Below are 25,493 nucleotides of genomic sequence, written 5' to 3' on the forward strand. Positions count from 1 at the left end.
TAATTATTTTAATATCCATTCAATCTCCCTGAGGCAGCTCCATGCCTCAGGGAGATTGCTGCGCTCTTTCATGCGCATGTGCGCAAGAGCGCTGGCCCCGACTCTCCCTCCTCCCCCCGCCCGCACAGGTAGCACTGAGCGCTACTGGTCACGTATTATGCTGGGCAGGCCACGTAAAATGGCAGCACGGAGCCAATTGCGTGTGGCGATTGGCTCCATGCCCGCCCCCACCTGCTCCCACACAGCCTGCCCGCCATAGGAAAAACCCTGCCCCTGGTGTGTAGATAAGATCAACATCAACTATTCCCAGGGTATGTATAACAGTTTACATGCAGAATACATACAGACTACAGAACAGAAATAACTTTACTCTGACCCAACTTTTTAACTTGTAGCCCACTGTAGAGAACACTGTAGAGAACATGATGTAAATATTTCCAGTCATTTGATGATCAACAAAATGTGTCAGAATCTGCAGAGTGTGACAGGTCTTTATTGTACTTACTGAGTCATGTCTTCCTTTACAGAGTCTGGCTCGGATTCAGATGAAGAGAGTCCTGTGCAATATATAATGGAAAAAGGTTGAAATGTCTGGTTTAAATAAACTGCCAAATATTTTCTAATAACGGGTCCACTTATTCTATAGAAACAGGATAATTTATAATGACACAAATAATTAAGAGCTGTTAGTCACTGAGAAATGTGAAAGGGCCAAGAGGAGAAAGTCATTAGCATCTCTAGGCTAGCGTGAACTGGGTGCAGGGAATGTTCTCTATGCCTGAAAGGTAGCCCTGAGGCCTGATCAATAGTGATTTCTGGTCCTCATTTTTAAAAGTCTGGTGAGCTGCTGACATCCACCACATGCCCCTCACAGCTTGCCAGCAAAGTGGAGATGGAAGTCAGGTAGCTCCTGCAGTTGGGTGCTGGAGAATGAAAGAGAAAGGGAGGATGATGGTAACCATGGATTGGGAGTGAGCCTCAGGTAAATTGTGAAGCAGGAAGGAATGCTCCTGCTCCTCCTAGCTCGACATGATGGCTTTTATAAAAAGCTATCTTTTAGGTGGCAGTTTGTGGTCAGTTTTATCTACTTCTGAAAATGCTGAGTGGAGCAGGCCTGACACCACTCCCATCACAGCAACTCAATTTCAGGAAGGGGGCTTTACGTAAGCATTAACCCCTCAATGGCAAATGCAGGGGACCCAAGGCTGATTTAGACTGATGCTCAAGGACGCCTAGAGCATCCAAACCAAAATAGCACCAGACTTGTGTTCAGAAGCCTCTAATTTAGATCTTTGTGCTCCTGTTTTCAGGCACAATGTAGTTCAATTTCTCCCCAACTTCCTTTACTTTCATGGCCAAATCACAGTGGCTACACTTCGGAGTGCAGACTCATTTGTGTCAAGAGAAAGTTAGATAAGATTATCCCAATTATCTGACCCATGCTCAATGGCAAGAATGCAGCATCTCTGAACTTGCTCATTAAAATACCACCTAAAAAGTACCACATCCAAAACCTTGACAAATGTTCAATATACAGATGTTAACTGACCCATTGTGCATTTCCAGCATTTTACTTTTTATTTTAAATGTATTATTGTTTATTATTCAACTTGTTCATCTTTCTGAAAGTCTGTTTTTAACTCCTACAATAAGATATATTTATTTATGGTCCAGCTGTTTTTTCAACTGTTACCAAAAGGAGTAAAACTGTTGATCCCAAAGGTCACCAAACTTGTAGAAATCTCTTTCTGCAGTTTTTGGTCTTATCTTCATTTATTTCAATGGGACTTATATTTGTTTCAGAGGGATATCAATTCAGCAAATTTGTTTAGAATTCAAATTGAACAGTTTAAAAATGCTGAAGTCTTAAGTAAACAAACTGACTGAGGAAGATTTAGAGGCCTTAACAGTGGAGGTGAAAAAGATTTGGTAACATTGGATGATCTTTCTTTTGGATATTCTCACCAAAATTCAAACGTTCGAACAGTATAAACTTTGATTTCACTTAATTGTATGATCAGTAAGTGTTGAGTTCAACCATTAAATGACTATATTATTAAAACGTACAAGATATGGGCAGGTAGTGTGGCGAAGGAGACAAAGTGAGCTTCATGTCCATCAACTTGGTTCAAGGTAGCATACATTCAGACCTGTGTCCTGACTCATCATTAAGCTCACAATGTGTGCAATGTAAGTATCATGACATCATAATTGTATATCCAAAAGTTTCAGCTTTATGCCCCATTTCAGGATTTGAGTACAAAATCTAGACTGAGATACTGAGGGACTGTTTCACAATCCTATGAATGAAATATTAAATCAAATTCCTGAATGTACATTGCGTTGTTCAAATGGTTTTAAACACATTGTGGCATGAGTTGAAGCTCAACCAGCACCGCTTAAATAGATTAACTATTGTAAGAAATTTTATTCAGCCATATCATATCTGAGACCCTAAGTCAGAACTGACTAGATTTAGGACAGATGACATCATCCCACTTTAAGCCCGTCATTTGCATAGCAACTCATGGCGGAGGGCAGAGATATTTTAATCCAACTACTAATTCCATCAGAAAATGGAACACAAAATGGCCCACACCAAATTTTAGCCCTTGATGATTGATCCACCTTACTTTTGCCCCTGGAATATCCGGACTGCTGGGTTAAGTGCACCTGCTATGGATTTCTGGGCATCTTTAATTGGAGTATGGGCAATGTGCCCAACATGACTAAGCTCTCCCATATACGGTCTATGCAGCAGCAACTTCTCTTTGTGTGAGCATTTTCTCCTGCTGGCAAATATATCCCATCACTCCAGGAGCAGTTAAGCTAGATCCTTTCCACAATAAGTCTCACCTCAACTGTCAGCATCATCACCTCTTCAAGAATGCTTAGCCTGGAGATACACATTCTGGAATACTTTGAAAAAGAAAATACAGGGAAAGTCACTTCTTCACGGTGGAGGTGGGACAGAGCTGATGGCTGAAGTAGAAGCTTGCTGCTGCTGCTGCCATGTGGAGATACAGAGTCTACTACAGAGTCTGAAGAATCATGATTCTGACCATACTGAACTGAAATAGCATGATGAACACAGTTGAATGATGTCATGCAGAAACAGTTGTCTGCTCTGCAGAATCCAATTAAGCAATGTGAACCATCGGTGATATACGTAAGATAGAGTTCATGAGTGCTAGCTCTTCACACAGTTAAAGCATTTCTTATGAATGCTCCTGGTGATGATGCTGAGGTCCAAAATCCAAGATTTGATGATGGCTAGTTTTGCCACTCTAGGAGACAGATTCCAGAGAACCAAGTGGTCGTGTTCAGCATTAGCTAGAACTGTGCAGTGTGTTTGAAGTAGACTCAACTTCCACAAGCGATTTATGGAGAGGAGATGGTGTTAGGTGGTGTTGCTTAGGTTGCAGCCAATCCCATGCCTGCAGGTTCCTCTAAACAAGTGAGAAAAGAAGCCAATAAACCAGTAGCCCCACAACCGGAACAGGGCAGGCCGTTTGTTTGGAAAAAAGGGCGGAATCATCCATGCCCGCTGGCGTCGGGCATGTTTGGTGGCGTGAGCGGACAAGACCATAAGACCATAAGACATAGGAGCAGAAATGAGGCCATTCGGCCCATCTAGTCTGCTCCACCATTCAATCATGGCTGATGAGTTTCTCAACCCTATTCTCCTACCTTCTCCCTGTGATCACCTTACCAATCAAGAACCTATCTATCTTGATCTAAAATGCACTCATTGACCTGCCTTCACAGCCTTCTGTGGCAACGAATTCCATAGATTCACCACTCTCTGGCTAAAGAAGTTTCTCCTCATCTCTGTTCTAAATGGTCTTCCCTTTACTCTGAGGCTGTGCCCTCGGGTCCTAGTCTCTCCTACTAATGGAAACATCTTCAGCACGTCCACTCTATCCAGGCCTTTCAGTATTCTGTAAGTTTCAATCAGATCCCCCTTCATCCTTCCAAACTCCATCGAGTATGGACCCAGAGTCCTCAAATGTTCCTCATATATTAAGCCTTTCATACCTGGGATCATTCTCATGAACCTCCTCTGGACCCTCTCCAGGTCCAGCACATCCTTCCTGAGATATGGGGCCCAAAGTTGCTCACAATATTCTAAATGTGGTCTGACCAGAGCCTTATAAAGACTCAGCAGCACATCCCTGCTTTTATATTCTAGTCCTCTCGAAATAAATGCCAACATCGCATTTGCCTTCCTAACTACCGACTTATGGAGGGCCACGTTTCCCGTCATTGGACATCGGCAATCTCATTGTAATACATCTGCAGATCACGATCAGCCCAGCCCATTGGAATAGTTCCGCATCCTTGCTGGATCGTCCGCCCACGTCAGTGTGAGGTGGGGGGAGGGGGGGGCGGTGGTGGAGGGTTGCCCTGCGGTTGAGTCACGTTGGTCAAGGGCTGCCCTGCACTTGAAAGTCACACACAAGCACATGCGGGGTGCAGGATGGAAAAGAGGGAGTGACCACACATTAGGGAAACCTTGTATAAAGTGACAATTCATCTGCAGCTGAGACAGTTCAGGCGCAGCCACATTGATATGATTGGAGTTTGGCCTCTAGTTTCTCTGCCCACTCAAGCAACGTAGAGGCATCAAAGTGCCACAAAGTATTCCAGAGCTTTTCACCCTTCAGGCACAGACTGCAAAGTATTGAGCATTTTAGTGGACTTCAGAACAATTGGACGACTAGGCAAGTTGTACAATGTTCTTGCGAAAGCTGGCCATGGAGCAGTCGCTGGTGGAGGCATTCACAGCCCCTTGCAATGTCATCATCCCAGTTTGGACCAGCCTCCCTCACAGTTCAGGCTAACAATGCAGCCTTGCACTGTGGGTTAGAAGAAAGGCCTGCGCCTGAGGGCAGACCAAAGCTGCCGCCAATTGGTCAGGTGGAGTGGGGTGGGAGTGGGTGGAGTTTCGGGCAGCCATGCAGCGCACTAAACTCTGGCCATCCAAGTGCTGGCCAGCGCTCTCCGGGAAGCATTAAGGGGTCTTCAGACTTAACCAAGACAGGTTCTTAGTACACCCATGGTAACCCACGCATCTTTCCCTTTCATTCTGCAGGAGGAGTACATCAGGATCATGGAGCCTGGTGACCTAGCTGTATGCTTGATGGCTTACAGAGATCGAGGACGACCGAGAAGAGAGTGACTGAGGCACCTGGCTGCGCAAAGGGAGGAGCAGCATCCTCTGGAAGAAGGGGTAGCTGGTGCTCCCGCATATGGCGCGGAAGAGCCACAGCGAGCCGTTGCTGGTCGAGGCCTAGCTAGACCCAGGGTCTATAGACACTTCATTTCATTCCTGCAGGTGACTGAGAACCAGTGTCGCCAAAGAGTGCACATGTCTAGGGAACCAGTTGGTCACATCTGCCAGTGACTGCAGGATTTGGCGCCACAGGACATGGAGGGCATCTACTGCCAGTGGCTGTGAAAATGCCAAGGCGCTTAATTTCTATACCAGTGGCTCCTTTCAGGGCTCCATAGGTGACATCTGTGGGATATCACAAGCCTCCACCCACAAATGCATCCATGAGGTCATGGACGCCATCTTCTAGAAGGTACACAACTTTATGCATTTCGCCCAGGACCAGGAGAGCCAGGATGCAAGAGTGATTGGATTTGCCCAGATCTCGAGTTTCCCACAGGTGCAGTGTGCCATCGACTGCACTCACGTGGTGCTCAGGTCTCCATCACAACAAGGGTCAACTATGTCAACCACAAGGAATTCCATTCGCTGAATGTGCGACCACCACAGATGGATTCTGCAGGTCTGGACAAGGTTTCTAGGGAGTACCCACGACTCCTACAGTCTCAGTCGTTCACAGATCACTGAAGTCTTCCAGGGTCCACAGAAGGTGCAGGGATGGTTCCTCAGGGACAAGGGCTACCCCCAGAGGACATGGTTGATGGCACCCGTGTGGCAGCCTCAGACTGCAGCAGAGCGATGGTATAATGAGGCTCATGTTGCAACTTGCAAACTGGTGGAGCAGAACATCGGGATGCTGAAAATGGGGTTCCGGTGCCTGGACCAGTCTGGTGGAGCCCTGCAATATAGTCCACAGAGGATGTCACCCATCATTGTCATCTGCTGTTCCCTTTACAACCTTGTACTGCAATGAGGAGAGGAGCTGACTGAGGAGAAGATGAAGGAGCTGGAGGTCTCATCTGATGAGGAGGTCCTAGAAGGCAACGACGATGGGGATAATGCCCTGGCACTGGCAAGATGAGACAGGCATGCTCGGGAGGCCCTCATAGCTGCTAGATTTGTGGAGGATGATGAAGACATGCAGTGTGGAGACACCATAGAACCTCACATTGCAATCTGTGAATGTTTGACACAAGTATGGTTTATGGCAATAATACTCCTGTAATGGAGACTCAGTGGAGGCCCTAATAGTCGTTTAATTGCAGGAGGATGATGATGACATGCAGTTAGGACACTCCATAGAACTTCACATAGCCTCTGAGAATATCTGAATCCTGTCTGGCTGAGGGCAGCTCGCTTGTGCTCTGTGATCAGGGTTATATCATAGAGGCACAGCCATGAAACTTTAAAAGCATCTGATCCTTTGTCCGCCTTCAGCACCTGAGCCCTTCAACAGCAAAGCGTCACTGGTCACAAATGCTGAAGAAATGGGGGCCAGCCCCACCTTAAAGGTACTGAGAGCACGCAGAAAGAATGATGGAACTCGGTGACGCCTGCCCACCACATTCTGGCAGCAATGACAAGCACCGTTGAGGTGCAGGCATCAGTAATGTATTCAGGGAGTGTGAGGCCGGGCCATCACTTTGGTCTGAAGGCTTCAGAAAGCTCAGGGAAGAGGCCCTGGACTGAGACACCCACCTTTATCTTGTGCAGAAAGATTTCACCTCTGAGTGGCACAGACACTGCTCATCAGAACAAGGAGCCATAGGCAGGGAGGCATTCTTGGGAGTTTACTGACAATAATGAACAATATGTACAAGTGATTAAAATCCATGCCCAGGCTGTGCAACTGCATCTTCTTAACTTTCTTCACCGCTACGTCTTGGTGCTCCCCGGCCATCTACAGTGGAGGTGGAAGTAGCCTGCTGACTGCTGCACCCTGTCTGTGTTGACCTTGGCGGGCATCCTCTGGAGGGCCGAGACCTGGAGGGCCACGGTCTGCTTTCAGAATCCTGCCATGTGGCATTGACATCCTCCTCGGCCTGTGAAGCTGAAGCTGGTGAGAACACAGGAAAAGGGGGTTCAGATGGGCCGGACACTCCCGGAGTCACCTCAATGGATGGCCCTGCAGAGGTATACCTACTGATACTCCTCCCTATTGGTGTCCAAGGGCCCCTGGCTGACTCATTGAGGAGGAGGGATAGCTGGAGTGAGATCGAGCTGCCCCACACTCCTCTCGCGTTCACATTGTTGGAGGCCAACCATGGTGTCAGCGATGGAGTTAAGCCCACGCAGCAGTGCAGGAACAACATCCTGGACCAAGGTCTCCATGGCGGCCGCCATCCTATCAGTGTTGACCTCAGTGCATTGGCATGCCAGCGCTATCACCTCAGAGTGAAGACGGACGGACTCCTCCATCGTGCCTTTCAATCTGAGGAGTCTAGCAGACATCCCTTCCTGATTTCCCAAGCTGACCTTTTCAGCACCAGCAACTGTGACATGAGTGAGTCCAGAGGATTGTCATCTGACTCGGACTCAGAAGATTTCTGGCCTCCAGCAGTCCTCCGGGTGCCGTACACCTGGGAAGTCTCTGCTGCTGCCTGCTGCAGATTAGACAGTGAGATGTTCTCACTAGATAGTGGTCCTGAGGCTACTCTAAAGCTAGGCCCCACCGAGGTGTGTGTCTCCACGCTGGTGGAGGGTGTGGGTGAGCACTGTGACGGGACTTCAAGGAGGATGCCTTCAGATTCCTCTTCAGAGGTTTCTTTGGGACTTGATTGGAGGCTCAGGGCCGTGGACTCCGTTGGGCTGTTTTCCAGATATGTGTGCGGAAACAAGGGGAGGTAATTAGTGCATGGCAGTGGCCTGTGAAACAGGGCACATCAGTCACAGCATGTTTATCTGATGAATGTAACAATGCTGGACCCTCACTTGGTTGAGCACCGCCGACCTCACCGTCAGCACAGGAACAGTCCAGATCCTTGCTGGCCAGCTGGATGGCTCTGTTTTGAAAGTCCATGAGGACCTTGATTTCAGGCATTCCTGCACTGGTCTGTGACCTCTCCCTCTTGTGTGCCAGCTTGTCCTGCATGAATAGAGATGGAGAGAGTGTAAGCAGGACACCTGCCAACCCACCCAGGATTACAGGTATCTCCGGGACATAAAACGTTTCTCGGACTGCTGCTCCCGTCACATTCTGAAATCCACACTCAGTGCCATGCGCCGCCATATGAACACACTCGACCTCTCCCTCCAGCAGCACCGCCGTACCCTTTTTCAAAGCTGCGCGTGCCCCCAGTTTCATTTTATCCTTCGGCTCATCCGACGCCTCAACAAGAAACTTTTTCTCTTTCTCTCAAGTGCTAAGGAACGCAAGCTCCAACAACTCATCGACACCAACACCCATCTAGGACCCTCCACCCCTGCCTGTCCCTCCGCCCCCACCCTTTCTTCCAATCCCAACCCCAGCCGTGTATTCACTATACCCCCTGACCTTCCCCTCTCCGATGCTGAACGTTCAGCGCTCAGCAAAGGACTTAGTTTCATACACTTACGCCCTCACCTCAATGAATTTCGGGCTCGGCATGATACTGAACTCTTCTTCCGTCGTCTTCGTCTCCGGGCTCACTTCTTTGGGCAGTAGTCCTCTCCCAGTTCAACGGATCCTTTTACCCATCTCCAATATTCTCCCTCCACCTGGACCCTTCCCTCTGGATTCTTACCTTTTCTCAATCTTTTCATTGAGAACTGTCGGCGCGACATTAGTCGTCTCAATTTCTCTGCTCCTCTCACCCATTCTAACCTGTCTCTCTCTGAACTTACTGCACTCCATTCTCTCAGGTCCAACCCTGACATTGTCATCAAACCCGCTGACAAGGGTGGTGCTGTTGTTGTCTGGCGCACTGACCTCTACCTCGCGGAGGCTGAGCGTCAACTCGCAGACACTTCCTCCTACCTCTCCCTGGACCATGACCCAACCACTGAACATCAAGCCATTGTTTCCAGGACTGTCACTGACCTCATCTCCTCTGGGGATCTCCCTCCCACAGCTTCCAACCTGATAGTCGCCCAACCTCGGACGGCCCGCTTCTATCTCCTACCCAAAATCCACAAACAGAACTGCCCCGGTAGACCGATCGTCTCAGCTTGCTCCTGCCCCACAGAACTCATTTCTCGTTATCTTGACTCCCTTCTCTCTCTCCTTGTCCAGTCCCTTCCCACCTACATCCGTGATTCCTCTGACACCTTACGTCACATCAACAATTTCCAGTTCCCTGGCCCCAACCGCTTCCTCTTACCATGGACGTCCAATCCCTCTACACCTCCATCCCCCACCAGGATGGTCTGAGGGCCCTTAGCTTCTTCCTCGAACAGAGGCCCGAACAATCCCCATCCACCACTACTCTCCTCCGTCTGGCTGAGCTTGTTCTCACGCTGAACAATTTCTCCTTCAACTCCTCTCACTTCCTCCAAATAAAAGGTGTGGCTATGGGTACCCACATGGGCCCCAGCTATGCCTGTTTCTTTATGGGGTATGTGGAACATTCCTTGTTCCAGTCTTACTCCGGCCCCCTTCCACAACTCTTTCTCTGGTACATCGATGATTACTTCGGTGCTGCTTCGTGCTCACGTCGGGACTTGGAAAAATTTATTAATTTTGCTTCTAATCTCCACCCCTCCATCATTTTCACGTGGTCCATCTCTGACACTTCCCTTCCCTTCCTTGACCTCTCTGTCTCAATCTCTGGTGATAGACTGTCCACCAATATCCATTACAAACCCACCGACTCCCACAGCTATCTCGACTACAGCTCCTCACACCCCGCTTCCTGTAAGGACTCCATCCCATTCTCTCAGTTCCTTCGCCTCCGTCGCATCTGGTCCGATGATGCTACATTCAAAAACAGTTCCTCTGACATGTCCTCCTTCTTCCTTAACCGAGGTTTTCCACCCACGGTCGTTGACAGGGGCCTCAACCGTGTCCGGCCCATCTCCCGCGCATCCGCCCTCACGCCTTCTCCTCCCTCCCAGAAACATGATAGGGTCCCCCTTGTCCTCACTTATCACCCCACCAGCCTCCGCATTCAAAGGATCATCCTCCGCCATTTCCGCCAACTCCAGCATTATGCCACCACCAAACACATCTTCCCTTCACCCCCCTTATCGGCATTCCGTAGGGATCGCTCCCTCCGGGACATCCTGGTCCACTCCTCCATCACCCCCTACTCCTCAACCCCCTCCTATGGCACCACCCCATGCCCACGCAAAAGATGCAACACCTGCCCCTTCACTTCCTCACTCCTCACCGTCCAAGGACCCAAACACTCCTTTCAAGTGAAGCAGCATTTCACTTGCATTTCCCCCAACTTAGTCTACTGCATTCGTTGCTCCCAATGTGGTCTCTTCTACATTGGAGAGACCAAACGTAAGCTGGGCGACCGCTTTGCAGAACACCTGCGGTCTGTCCGCAAGAATGACCCAAACCTCCCTGTCGCTTGCCATTTTAACACTCCACCCTGCTCTCTTGCCCACATGTCTGTCCTTGGCTTGCTGCATTGTTGCAGTGAAGCCCAACGCAAACTGGAGGAACAACACCTCATCTTCCGACTAGGGACTTTACAGCCTTCCGGACTGAATATTGAATTCAACAACTTTAGGTCGTGAGCTCCCTCCCCCAGCCCCACCCCCTTTCTGTTTCCCCCTTCCTTTTTTTTCCAATAAATTATAAAGATTTTCCTTTTCCCACCTATTTCCATTATATAAAAAAAAACCCACTAGAGCTATACCTTGAGTGCCCTACCATCCATTCTTAATTAGCACATTCGTTTAGATAATATCACCAACTTTAACTTTAACACCTATGTGTTCTATTGTACTATTGTCGTTGACATCTTTTGATGATCTGCTTCTATCACTGCTTGTTTGTCCCTACAACCACACCCCCCCCTCCACCTCTCTCTCTCTCTATCTCTCCGCCCCCCACACACACACCTTAAACCAGCTTATATTTCAACTCTTTCTTGGTCTCGAACTCAAGTTCTGTCGAAGGGTCATGAGGACTCGAAACGTCAACTCTTTTCTTCTCCGCCGATGCTGCCAGACCTGCTGAGTTTTTCCAGGTAATTCTGTTTTTGTTTTGTAGATGATAAGTATGCCTGGGTGGGAGGTGAGTAGCCCCATGGAAGGGATGAGGACAATGAAGGTGTGTGTGAGAGAGCGAATGGTGATGTCCCTTGAACTGGCAGTGAGTGAGGGCTCTGTGGGTGTGTGATGTGTTTGTGAATGTATGTTAGAGTGATGGGAAGAGTGACTTCCCCTGGCGGAATGAAGGAGATCATTCATTCTCTTGTGGCATTCGGTGACTGTCCTCTTTTGAAGGGCGTTGGCGGTGATCACTGCCGGTTTAATGAGGTTGTCACCCAACCTACAGCCAGAACAAGGGTGGAGAACATCACAGCGAGCCTCTACTGCATCCAAAAAGCGCTTGTGGGACCAGTTATTGAAGCTGGGGGTGGCAGTCTTTTTGCCTTTTAGGGCCATGTCTTCTGTACTGCAGACGTGGGCTGGAAGCACTGAGATGTGTGTGTATGGCTGGACTTTAAATGTGGTGCCCGGTGTGCTGAAGCAGCGAGGTGATGGCATGTCAGGCAAATGAGAGCCGACCCACCATGGAAATGGCGTGTTTCCCACACATGCATAATTAATGTGGCGGGTTTCGGGTGAAATGGCGTGAAAAGCCGCCATTGCAGCTGGTGGATAAAACGTATTACCCGCCCGCTACCGCACTTAGTGCAAACCTGGGATGATTCTGCCCAAACAGGACAATTTTGATCTGCCACACATTAAGGTGGCGCCCAGTCATTCCTCACTTTCAAAATGAATGATTTCTGTACGGCTGGAGAATGACGGTTTAAAAAAATTCTAATTAAAGGTGGATATCAGGGAAACTTATTAGACTTAACCAGAATCTGTATTCCTCCTGTGCCAGGTGCCTCATCATTTTCCTCTGCCTCCTCCTCCTGTGTCATGGCCCTTGAAGGTGGCAGGACAGGTGGATAAGGTGGTAAAGAAAGCATATGGAATGCTTTCCTTTATTGAGGTATTGAATACAAAAGCAGGGATGTCATGATGGAACTGTATAAAACGCTGGTTAGGCCACTATTCTGGTCACATTACAGGAAGGACATAATTGCCCTGGAGAGAGTACAGAGAAGATATACAAGAATGCTGCCAGAGCTTGAAAATTGCAGCTATGAGGAGAGATTGGATAGGCTAGGGTTGTTTTCATTAGAACAGAGGAGGCTGAGGGGTGACCTAATTAAGGTGTACAAAATTTTGAGAATTCTAGATAGGGTAGACAGTAAAGACTTGTTTCTCCTAGATTAGGGGTCAATTACCAGGGGGCTTAGGTTGGTGGGCATCTGGAATTCACTGCCTAAATTGGTGGTTGAGGCTGAAGAGCTCAGCTCATTTAAAAGGTCCTAGAATCTGCATCTGAAGCACTGTGACCTGCAAGGCTACGGACCAGGTGCTGGAAAGTGGGGTTAAAATGAGCGGCCAGTTTCTTTTTCATCTTTTTCTGGCTGGCACAGGCATGATTGGCTGAATGGCCACTTTCAGCGCTGTAATGTTTCTATGGCTCTTGCAAAAATAGTTGTAAGACTCCTTAGATGGTTATGTTGTGCAACATGAAACACATCGCTACTAATCATTTTAAATTGTAACTGCTTAAACATTCCAAACACCCTCATGATTTCTGCTTTTGAAAGATGCTTTGTTAGATGCTTTTTATTTATTTATTCTTCATTCACTTACAGGGTGTGGGCATCACTGGCTAGGCCGGCATTTATTCCCTATTCCCTAATTGCCCTTGAGAAGGTAATGGTGAGCTGTCTTCTTGAGCCCCTGCAGTCTATGTGGTGTAGGTACAGACACAGTGCTGCTTGGGAGGGAATTCCAGGATTTTGATCCAGTGAGAGTGGAGGAACAGCGATATATTTCCAAGTCAGGATGGCGAGTGACTTGGAGGGAAACTTCAAGGTGGTGGTGTTTCCATGTATCTGATCCCCTTGTCCTTCTAGATGGTAGCAGTTGTGGTACTAGATGATGCTGCCTAAAAAGCTTTGATGAATTTCTGCAGTGCATCTTGTAGCTGGTACATACTGCTGCCACTGTTCATCAGTGGTGGAGGAGTGAGTGTTTGTGGAAGGGGTGCCAACGAAGCGGGCTGCTTTTTCCTCAAAGATGTCAAGCTTTTTGAATGTTGATGGAGCTGCACTCATCCAGGCAAGTGTAGAGTATTTCATCACGCTCCTGACTTATGCCTTGTAAATGGTGGAAAGGATTTTGGAAGTCAGGAGGTGAGTTACTCACCGCAGGATTCCTAGCCTCTGACCTGCTCTTGTAGCCAAGGTATTTTTGTGGCTAGTCCAGTTCAGTTTATGGTCAATGGTAACCCCCAGGATGTTGACAGTGGGGGATCACAGCGATTGTAATGCCATTGAATGTCAAGGGGCGATGGTTAGATTCTGTCTTTTTGAAAATGGTCATTGCTTGGCACTTGTGTAGCATGAGTGTTACTTACCACTTGTCAGCCCAAGCCTGGATATTATCCAGATCTTGCTACATTGGGACATGGACTGCTTCAGCATCTGAGGAGTCGTGAATGGTGCTGAACATTGTGCAATCATCAGCGAACATGCCCACTTCTGACCTTATGATGGAAGGAATGTTATTGATGAAGCAGTTGAAGATGGCTGGGCCGAGGACACTATCCTGAGAAACTCCTGCAGTGATATCCTGGAACTGAGATGATTGGCTTCCAACAACCACAATCATCTTCCTTGGTGCTAGGTATGACTCCAACCAACAGAGTTTTCCCGATTCCCATTGCCTCCAGTTTTGCTAGGGCTCCTTGACGCCACACTCAGTCAAATGCAGCCTTGATGTCAAGGGCAGTCACTCTCACCTCACTTCTGGAGATCAGCTCTTTTGTCCATGTTTGAACCAAGGCTGTAATGAGGTCAGAAGCAAACTGATCCTGGCTGAACCCAAACTGAGCATCAGTGAGCAGGTTATTGCTAAGTAAGTGCCACTTGATAGCACTGTTGATGACCCCTTCCATCACTTTACTGATGATCGAGAGTAGGCTGTAATTGGCCGGGTTGGATTTGTCCTGCTTTTTATGTACAGCACATACCTGGGCAATTTTCCACATTGCCAGGTAGATGTCAGTGTTGCACCCTAGACACTCTCAGCTGTACTTGAACAGTTTGGCTAGGGGTACAGCAAGTTCTGGAGAACATGTCTTCAGTACCATTGCCGGAATATTGTCAGGGCCCAAAGCCTTTGCAGTAACCAGTGCCTTCAGCCATATCTTCTTATAACATGGAGTATATTAAACTGGCTGAAGACTGGCAGCTGTGATGCTGGGGATCTGCAGAGGAGGCCGAGATAGATCATTCACTCGGCACTTTTGGCTGAAGATTGTTGCAAATGCTTCAGCCTTCTCTTTTGCCTGTTATGCTGGGCTCCCCCATCATTGAGGATGGGGACATTTATGGAGCCTCCTCCTCCTCCAGTAAGTTGTTTAATTGTCCACCACCATTCACGACTGGATGTGGCAGAACTGCAGAGCTTAGATCTGATCCATTGGTTGTGGATCGCTTAGCTCTATCATTTGCTGCTTATGCTGTTTGGCACACAAGTAGTCCTGTGGTGTAGCTGCGCCAGGTTGACACCTCATTTTTGGGTATGCCTGGTGCTGTTCCTGGCATGCCCTCCTGCACTCTTCATTGAACCAGGGTTGATCACCTGGCTTGGTGATAATGGTAGAGTGGGAAATATGGCAGGCCATGAGGTTACAGATTGTGGTTAAGTACAATTATGCTGATGGCCCACAGTGCCTCCTGGATGCCCAATCTTGAGTTGCTAGATCTGTTCGAAAGTTATCCCATGGTGGTAGTGCCACACAACACAATGGTGGGTATCCTCAATGTGAAGGCGGGACTTCGTCTCTACAAGGTGGTTGCTCCTACTGATATTGTCATGAACAGATGCATCTGCGGCTGGTAAGTTGGTGAGGATGACGTCAAGTATGTTTTTCCCTTTTGTTGGTTCCCTCACCACCTGCCGCAGACTCAGACTAGCAGCTATGTCATTTGGGACTCAGCCAGCTCAGTCTGTGGTGGTGCTACCAGCAACTCTTGATGATGAACATTGATGTTCCCCAACCCAGAGAACATTCTGCACCCTTGCCACCCTCAGTGCTTCCTCCAAGTGACGTTCAACACAAAGGAGCACAGATTCATCAGCAGAGGGGGGAGGGGTGGTACTTGGTAATCAGCAGGAGGTTTCCTTGCCATGCTTAGCCTGATGCCATGAGACATCGTAGGGAATCACGTTGATGTTGAGGACTCCCAGGGCAACTCCCTCCTGACTGTATACCATTGTGCTGGGTCTGTGTTGCCAGTGGGAAAAGACATACCCAGGGATGGTGATAGTGGTGATGATGACCTGTAAGATATAATTCCGTCAGGATGTTGCTTGACAGCTCTCCCAATTTTGGCACTAGCCCCCAGTGGTTAGGAGGACTTTGCGACGTCAACAGGGCTAGGTTTGCTATTGTCTTTTCTGGCACTGAGGTCGATAACAGGTGGTCCGTCTGGTTTCATTCCTTTCTATTGGCTTTTTAGCGGTTTGACACAACCAAGTGGTTTGCTCGGCCATTTCTCTTTTGCCTGTTATGCTGGGCTCCCCCATCATTGAGGATGTACTTATATGGAGCCTTCTCCTCCTCCAGTAAGTTGTTTAATTGTCCATCACCATTCACGACTGGATGTGGCACATTACTGCCGATCTGGAGTCATATGTAAGCCAGCAGATTTCTTTCCTTAAAGGGCATTAGTGAACCAGATGGGTTTTTACAACCAGCAACAATGGTTTTCATTCCAGATTTTTTTTTTACTGAATCAAAATCTGTTGTGGGATTTGAAACCTGGGTCTCTGGAATACCAAGCCACTGACAATACCACTATGCAACTGCCTTTATGCAACGGTGATGCAAGCTATGTTCTGATTGGGTAATCTATATCTGCAGAAAGCCAAATATTCAACTAGTATTTATCCTGATGTATTTAAGATACATACGTTAAAAGTACATTCTGGAAACTGTGCCTTCCTTTTTGGGGAGTAGCCTCCTCACACATTGCTCTGTGATGATCCTGAAATAGATTTATTGCTGAGATATGTCTTGCACAGTAATGTATCTTTGTCATGTTGCAGCAAGTGAGTCTCTGTGCCCTTGCTCTACTGTTGGTCATCTTTTTAATCCTCGTCCTTTAACATTTTCATAAAATTAAATATACTGATGCACCCATGCTGCTGAAACATTTGAGATACAATTTACAATGTCTTTTGATCTGTTCTTTGCTAAACCTTTGCCAACTCTCCTCACTGCTTTAATATCACTTTCATGGGGAGACACCAGTGTGACTCTATGTCTGGAAGGCAAGCATCAGTTCATCTTGCATATCTCTGATTAATAATTCATTAGGGATCCAAAAAGTGATTGCAGGTTCTGTGTGTTAATTAGCATCAATCAGGGTTAGTACCGAAATGAATTGTGGGAGCATGGGCAAAAGCGCATTATTTTTCCTTTAATGTTAACATCCAAATTATTGCCAATGGATAAACACTTAGCACATGCGTTTGCTCTAGATGATTGACAATTATTTATATCATAAGAGAAAGGGGAAAACTGCTCTTAATCATCCTGAGATAGATTTTTTGCATCCTGACAAATTGGAGGGACATGTCGTGAAGATATCCTTTGTGCAATCATATGACAACATGAAATCAGAATACTGAAAATCGCAAATTTCTCAACAGATATTGAAAATGACCCCGCTGATAGATTTTAACTAACAAGTTTTCTAACTTCAAGGTATGTTAACTTTATCAAAACACAGTTATGTCCTGATGCTACAATATACATGTCATTGCAGCAAGATTAGGCTCTCATGAGGTTTGTTGATACAAGTGAATTATCTATTTTTAGCAATGCACCATTCTTCAAGAACTAAAAATGATTTTTGAAACTAAAATTGCCATTTTTTTTTACAAAAGACCTTCTTCCAACCCTCCCACTAACAGGTTGGGCTTGTCTCAGCATTTCACTCGCAATGGTATATTTACCCATTTTTGAATAAATAATCAATTGAATATTTTCTTTCAGTAAAGTTAAAGTTCAGATGTTCGTCCTCAAGTTTGGTACATTACAGATTTTGACATGCCCTGCCTAGCAATAAGGGAAGAAGGTTTAGAAGCTGTGCAAAACAAAAACAGAATTACCTGGAAAAACTCAGCAGGTCTGGCAGCATCGGCGGAGAAGAAAAGAGTTGACGTTTCGAGTCCTCATGACCCTTCGACAGAACTTGAGTTCGAGTCCAAGTTCTGTCGAAGGGTCATGAGGACTCGAAACGTCAACTCTTTTCTTCTCCGCCGATGCTGCCAGACCTGCTGAGTTTTTCCAGGTAATTCTGTTTTTGTTTTGGATTTCCAGCATCCGCAGTTTTTTTGTTTTTAGAAGCTGTGCAGTTTGTGAATGATGGAAAAGCAAAACCAAGAATATGTGAGAAAAAAATACATCTTAAAAATAATAAAAAAGTTATGTGATTGCTTTCTTCTCATTTAAACTTACAGACTACCTGTATAGTGTTGATTTTTCCTTTGCAATTCTGGGACAGGGTTTTGATGGGAGATGAGGTGGGTAGGCATGTAATTTCCTAATGCTGGCCATTGTGCTGGTTTCCTGACATCATGCCAAAGGTCAGCAGTTTTGCTAAGAAAAGGAAATGTGGTACTCAACAACCTGCCCGATTCAGAGCAATGGCCAATTAAGCCTGTTAATGAGCTTGCTGTCAGCTTGTTAGCTAGTTTGTAATTTTCGTGGGAAAGCATGAGGTTCATGTAAGATCTAGGATAGTCCAAGCACAGGGAGGCAGAAACAGTGAGAAGCGAGTCATGGCTGTGTCATTCAATGAGGCTGTGCACAGCTGAAAATGGCACTGAACCATTGACATGCACAGTTGCCATCGAGTGAGCAGATTAATGAGCAAGTGATCTGTGCACGTTTGGTCAGTTGACGAGATTGTGATCCTCCAGTGATCATGGAGCCATAGAGCCAGTGGGTGGGGGGGAGGGTACAGTGTCCATAAGCAAGGTAACAGCTAGACATGGGTTTTAGGTACTTAAGAGAGAAGGATGAGTCGCAATGAGGATCAACATCCTTGGAAGCAATTGCACAGCCCCAAGGCGTAAGTGGGGTGGAGGAGAGGAATGACAGACAGGAGACTGAATTATACAAGGTGCTGCGTTTCCTGTCCCACCAGCTAAAACATCGGGTTGGAGGGAGCCTGTCAAGGGGAACACCAGCTCCCCTCAGCCACTGAGGCGCCTCAGGGACAGAAGGGTCCATGTCAGAGAGCTGCTGGCCAATCAGTGACCAGCAGCTCTCTGGTATTTCAGGATTGCAGTGCAGGATCATTAAATATGTTTGGGGTCTCACCAGGTGCCAAGCTGGCACCAGCGAGGGGATGGGGTTTGATGCCATGGAAGAAGGGCAACGTAGGGAAGTAAAACCAGGGGGAGCCCCTCTGAGAAGCCAGTGGGGCCATTAAGGAGGGACCCCCCCCCCCCAACTCTGCCCACCAACAGCCCTTGCAGGGAAATGTGCTGAGCTGGCCGTTTGTAGGGGGGCATGATCCCCTTAAATGGGCATTAATTGCCAGCTTAAGTGCCTCAATTGGCCCACGAGTGGCCGGGCCCTCAGTACCACCACCTCTGTAGCTATAATTGCTGTGAGGGCAGGGGCAGATGGAAAGGTGGCGGGCAGGTCACCCACTGGATTCAATGAGTCCTCACCTTCAAACCCGCCACTGGGGGATTGTTAACTCCAGCCCTGGAAGTCAAAGCTGGCCTCCGCATTGAGTGTACCACTGAAGAGGAAGTTACCCTGTCACGTCACAGCTAACATTGCCTAGCTCGTGAGATGGTATCTGAATTTGTGCCCTCATCGATGAAGACTAAAACCTCGCAGTACTGTTCTTCATGCCCTATCAGTAACCATTAAAGTCACTGTGGCCTTGATTTTCTTTGCATCTGCTCATTTCACCTGAGCACTATTCATGCTCTGGCACTCACTTTACTCTGTCTGTGAGAACACTTCCATTAAACACGCAACTTTGAATAGTTCCATTTTTAAGGATAATGCATGGTAAACGTCTCTCCAGTAGTCTCAGTGACCCTGTTCAAGACCACGCCTTCCCTTCACCACTTCTTCCCTCTTTTCCAGTTTTACCATGAAAATATGGAAGCTCACACAGCTGGGTTCATGGCTCAATATCTCCAATGTAATTAATAAATAAAAGTCTACACAATCACAAGTGCCAAAGTGAACCACTCAATGTAATGACTGACCTGGTGGCCCTTCATGCTTGGTCCCTTGTGGCCTCAGTTGAGGTACGGGTAGCCTGGGCCAAGCGTGTGTCTGCTTGTGCATGAGTGGGAGCACCTCTAGAGGCTGCTGCTGCACCGCTGTTAATACAGAGGCAGCCTCTGTCTCAGAACCCTGTTGCATAGATGGTCCCTCAGTCAGACGGGCCAAGGAGGCTGATGATGATGATCATGATGATGGAGCCCCTTGAGGAATGGCATCCTCATCATTGTCGACGATTGCCTCAGCCCTTTGACACTCTGGATTGCTGGAGGTAACCACCAGCTGGAGCACAACTGGCATCCACTCCATACATCTTTGTGCCATCAGTGCCACTGACCAGTCAATGCTACAGAGCAATAGATGCATACTGTACATGTCAGTGTGCTGTTCCTACATCCATTCTAAGTGCTGTCACATATGGTTCTCCATAAGTTATTCAATAGAGAAGCTCGTGCATTCAAAACCCTGAGCCGTGGGCTCCTCCATTCTCAGCCCAGGACTGCACCACATCAGGGAACTCCTACACGTGGAAACACATCTGTTGCTGCTGGTCTAAGCAGAGCCGCCTTGCTTGTGACTCCTGAAGCCCTGCACCTGTACCCAGCTGAGCAGGGGTGTGTCTGTTCTCCATCCTCCAAGAGTTTATCCAGCAGCCTCTCCCTCTCTCACCTCTTCCTGCTCACTAGTGACATGCTCTTCACTCAGTGCCCACATTTCTAATTCCACTGATATGAGTGTATCTGCGGAGGGTGCGCCTGAATGATGTAATGGTGTTGGGTTTGTGGCTTTCATCTCTCCAAGGACCATGGGGATGTTACAGCAGTAGTGGCATGCTCCCCCTCCACAACTGGTCTGGTGGGAGATAGAAGGAGATCAGGAGAACTTGCCTGTGACAACAGATGCCTCTGCAGAGCTGAGGCTTTCCAATGCCACTGAAGTTTGAGCATGCTGTCGCACAGGGAGGTGTGCACTCCATCCCTTCATCTACAGAATTCAATATCATTTCACCCTCTCCTACAGGCATTCCTATCTCTCCATCGCCCATTTCCTCATATCATGCCATCCTCACAATATAAAATGCTGCCTCCTCTATTGCAGTGAGGATGATGAACTGGGGCACTCCTCCTCCTATGTGCACCCTCTCTTTAGCATTTTGCAGCCTCTTCTCCTGCAAGGACAAGAGAGAGAGAGAGAGAGAGAAAGGGAGAGATGACAATGCTGGCGTCCCTCATCAATTCAAGCAGTTCCTTTAAGTGAGATGCTATATTTATCAATGCTGCCAGCTTCGATAGTGTTCAGGCTTTGAGCCTTCCTGATGGGCCAGTGATTATTCTGGACATACATTTCTCCCATGTTCAGGAACCCCCTTTGGTTGCTTAGCTGGTGTATCTACTGATGGCTGCAGACCTGGAGGCCTGTGTCCCATTGCACTCACCTTGCCAGAACAAAGGTCGTCATTAAATCTCTTGCGGCACTGCATCCAGCTCCTCCTGATGATACTGCAGCTGTGTACATGTTCTGCAACTTTCACCCAGGCATGCCTGGATTGGCTGGGTGGCCTACCCCTGCTGCTCTCCAGAACAAGACTCTTCATCTTTCTCGCACATTCTCCATCATGACCTCAAGAACAGCAATGCCAAACCTCGGAACAGCACTGCAATGGATGCCTGACCTTTGTCTCTTCATCTCCTCACCTCTGCTTACCATTGTGTTGTAGGAAAGCTGCCACAGTAATGACTGCCAACATCCCTTGAATCAAGTCATTCTTTCAGCCCCCTGCCTACGTCTTGTGCTTGCCGCTGCTAATTGGCTGCCAAACCATCCCTCCAACCATTTTTTCATTCATTAGCAGGATGTGGGCATCACTGGCTAGGCTAGCATTTATTGCCCATCCCTAGTTGCCCTTCAGAAGGTGGTGGTGAGCTGCATTCTTGAACCGCTGAAGTGTACGGGCACCCACAGTGCTGTTCTGAAGGGAGTTCCAGGATTTTGACCCAGCAACAGTGAAGGAACAGAGATATAATTCCATGGTGAGTGACTTACAGGGGAACGTCCAAGTGATGGTGTTCCCATCTATCTGCTGCCCTAATTCTTCTAGATGATCATGGTTATGGGTTTGGAAGGTGCCTTGGTGAATTTCTGCAATGCATCTTGTAGATGGCACACACTGTTGCTCCTCTGTGTCAGTGGTGGAGGGGGTGAATGTTTGTGGATGTGGTGCCAGTCAAGCGGGCTGCTTTGTCCTGGATGGTGTCAAGCTTCTTGAGTGTTGTGGGAGCTACGCTCACTAGGCAAGTGGGGAGTATTCCATCACACTCCTGACTTGTGCCTTGTAGGTGGTGGACAGGCTTTGGGGAGTCAGGAGGTGAGTTACTCGTCACAGGATTCCTAGCCTCTGACCTGTTCTTATAGCCACAGTATTTATATGGCTAGTCCAGTTCAGTTTCTGGTCAATGGTAACCCCCAGGTTGTTTATTGCGGGGGATTCAGTGACAGTAATGCCATTGAACGTCAAGGGGAGATGGTTAGATTCTCTTTTGTTGGAGATGGTCATTGCCTGACACTTCTGTGGCGTGAATGTTACTTGCCACTTGTCAGCCCAAACCTGGTTATTGTCCAGGTCTTGCTGCATTTGGACATGGACCACTTCAGTATCTGAGGTGTCACGAATGGTGCTGAACATTGTGCAATCTTCAGCTAACACGCCCACTTCTGACCTTATGATGGAAGGAAGGTCATTGATGAAGCAACTGAAGATGGTTAGGATAAAGAAACTACCCTGAGGAACTCCTGCAGTGATATCCTGGAGCTGAGATGACTAACCTCCAACAACCACAACCATCTTCCTTTGTGCTAAGTATGACTCCAACCAGTCGAGACTTTTCCCCCTGATGCCCATTGACTCCAGTTTTGCCGGGGCTCCTTGATGCCACACTCGTTCATATGCAGCCTTGATGTCAAGGGCAGTCACTCTCACCTCACCTCAGTAGTTCAGCTCTTTTGTCCATGTTTGAACCAAGGCTGTAATGAGGTCGGGAGCTGAGTGACCCTGGCGAAACCCAAACTGGGCATCAGTGAGCAGGTTATTGCTAAGCAAGTGCTGCTTGATAGCACTGTTGATGACCCCTTCCATTACGTTACTGATGATTGAGAGTAGATTGATTGGGCAGTAATTGGCTGGGTTGGATTTGTCCTTTTTATGTACAGGACATACCTGGGCAATTTTCCACATGGCAGGGTAGATGCCAGTGTTGTAGCTGTACTGGAACAGCTTGGCTCGGGGCACAAGTCTTCAGTACTATTGCCGGAATATTGTCGGGGCCCACCGCCTTTGCACTATTCAGTGCCTTCAGCTGCTTCTTGATATCATGTGGAGCAAATTGAATTGGCTGAAGGCTGGCATCTGTGATGCTAGGGACCTCCAGAGGAGGCCAAGATGGATCATCCACTCGGCACCTCTGGCTGAAGTTTGTAGCAAATGCTTCAGCCTTATCTTTTGCACTGATATGCTGGGTTCCTCCGTCATCGAGGATGGGGATAGTTGTGGAGTCTCCTCCTCCAGTGAGTTGTTTTAATTGTCCACCGCCATTCACGATTGGGTGTGTCAGGACTGCAAAGCTTAGATCTGATCCGTTGGTTGTGGGATCGCTTAGCTCTATCTATCACTTGCTGCTTATGCTGTTTGGCATGCAAATCGTCCTGTGTTACAGCTTCACCAGGTTGACACCTCAGTTTTAGGTACACCTCATGCTGCTCTTGGCATGCTCTCCTGCATTCTTCATTGAACTAGGTTTGATCCCCTGGCTTGATGGTAATGGTAGAGTGAGGTATATGCCAAGCCATGAGGTTACAGATTGTATTCGAGTGCAATTCTGCTACTGCTGATGGCCCACAGTGCCTCATGGATGTCCAGTCTTAAGTTGATAGATCTGTTCGAAATCTATCCCATTTAGCACGGTGGTAGTGCCATATAACACGATGGAAGGTATCCTCAATGTGAAGGCAGGACTTTGTCTCTACAACGACTGTGCAATGGTCACTCCTACCAATATCATCATGGGCCATTCTTGGGGGAAACCTGGACATTAACTGCTTTCCCCTCAGAGCGGGGTCAGGGGTGAACCCAGAAATGATTCCAACATTGGGGTCCCAACCCCAAACTAAAACTCCTGCCCTTGGTTTCTATCTTAAGGTCATTATTATAAATAAGAGCATGGAAAATGACTGCCCAGTAATTGTATCACTGAAAATGCTGTCTGAAAGCATCTGTGGAGAAAGACTTTAAAGTTTCTGACCTTACATCAAAACTGTGTCAAAATGTCGAATCCCTTTGGTAAGGGCCTTGAATACCTGACCTCCAAATTTCTTTACCCCAAAATGCCAAGTTCTGCTGATCTCGACTGGATTGATGGAGGATCCTGAGGAAGCCAATCCTTCACCAGAGGTGTACAAATATCAGCATGTTGATGAAGGCAGTGAAGCCTCAATTCCAGAAAAGCCTTCCCTTCTTGCCCTTGCCTGTTTCATTTTACCCAGGCTGGTCAAGTCATGAATACTTGCACCACTGATTTCACCTGTCAGGAATTGTGCTTGTATGATTCAGAAAGGAATTTCTCCCTTTCTCACCAACAATATATCTTCTAAGAGAAACTTGTGTATAAATGTCAGTCAGACTGGTATTTGAATCTGGGCCTGTTGTAATATTTAGGCCACACCATACTTGCCAAATCTTAATTTATTACATTATAGCACCATGATCACTATAGATGCCAGAGTCGTCAGAATTTCTCTAATACCTTTACCTTCTATATAGAGTTCTGCAGATGTTGTGTCTGATCCATATATATTTGAAGCCAAGCAAGTATAGCGTCCTGTATCTTCCTCAAAGGCCTCAGAAATCGTCAGTAAGTAATGATTACCATCATAACCAATCTGAAAATCAGGCGAATTCTTGAGCTCCTTTCCTTCACAATACCACCTATAAAGAAATATTAAATTCCACTTTTGAAACAGCTACAACAAGACAAGACAGGAGAGAAAAAACAGATTGTTAAACATTCAAAACGACGCCTTAGGCAAAATGCATTCAACCCAATTAGAAACCATAATTGTGACTGCCTTTTGGATATAATTTGGGTTTATAATAACAGTTTAGTTATGACGTGCTCCATGACATTAAAGGCAGGGTATGTCTGCCTGATATGTCTGACACTAATCAAAACATATTACATATTTTGCCAAAATGTCATTGCATGCTTCTGAATCATGTTTTGGTGGCCTTGAAAGAACTGGTTTGGTGATATATTACTTGGCTAAATTCCAATGCAGGATCTACAAGATATGTTGATACATACAGCAAGATTCAATATTCTCGAGGCAAGGTGGAGCACTTTAGAGACATTCTAAGAAAGCTCAGATCTCTGTGTTGCAATTCAAAAGTTTTATTAAGAATATTGTGGAAGCATAACTTTGTGTATATGGGCAGGATTTAACCCCCGTTGGGGGCGAAGTTGAAGGGCGGGCGTGCATATGCATGCTTCCGATCAGCGCCCCCAACTGGGGCTCAGTGCCATTTTACATGGGCGGGCCAATTAAGGCCCATCCAGCGTGACGTCCTCACAGAAGCACAATGCGCGCCCTGTGCAGGCAGGGGGGGAGAGGAATCCCAAAATTGAGAGTGCGCTCTTTCACGCATGCTAGGTGCAGCTTCAGGGAGATTGTCTCTAAATTTCAAAAAGCTAAAAATAGAAAAATAAAATTTCCCGAACATGACACCTCATGTGACACTGTCACATGACTTGGGACGTGTCCATAATTTTT

The 25,493-nt window shown here is 47.3% G+C and overlaps 1 protein-coding gene across 3 annotated transcripts in view; it reads right to left on the reverse strand.

The window, feature by feature from the left end:
* Window positions 1-25,493, reverse strand: part of mypn (myopalladin) — a 451,051-nt gene that overhangs the window by 256,144 nt on the left and 169,414 nt on the right. For all 3 annotated transcript variants that reach the window (XM_041210119.1, XM_041210117.1, XM_041210118.1), the window contains exons 3-4: window positions 24,476-24,651; window positions 506-557 (exon numbers count right to left, since the gene is read on the reverse strand). In XM_041210119.1, the coding sequence (XP_041066053.1) occupies window positions 506-557; window positions 24,476-24,651 (228 nt within the window). The remainder of the gene's footprint in view (window positions 1-505; window positions 558-24,475; window positions 24,652-25,493) is intronic.

The sequence above is a fragment of the Carcharodon carcharias genome, chromosome 17 (assembly GCF_017639515.1).
Source record: "Carcharodon carcharias isolate sCarCar2 chromosome 17, sCarCar2.pri, whole genome shotgun sequence".
NCBI lineage: Eukaryota > Metazoa > Chordata > Chondrichthyes > Lamniformes > Lamnidae > Carcharodon > Carcharodon carcharias.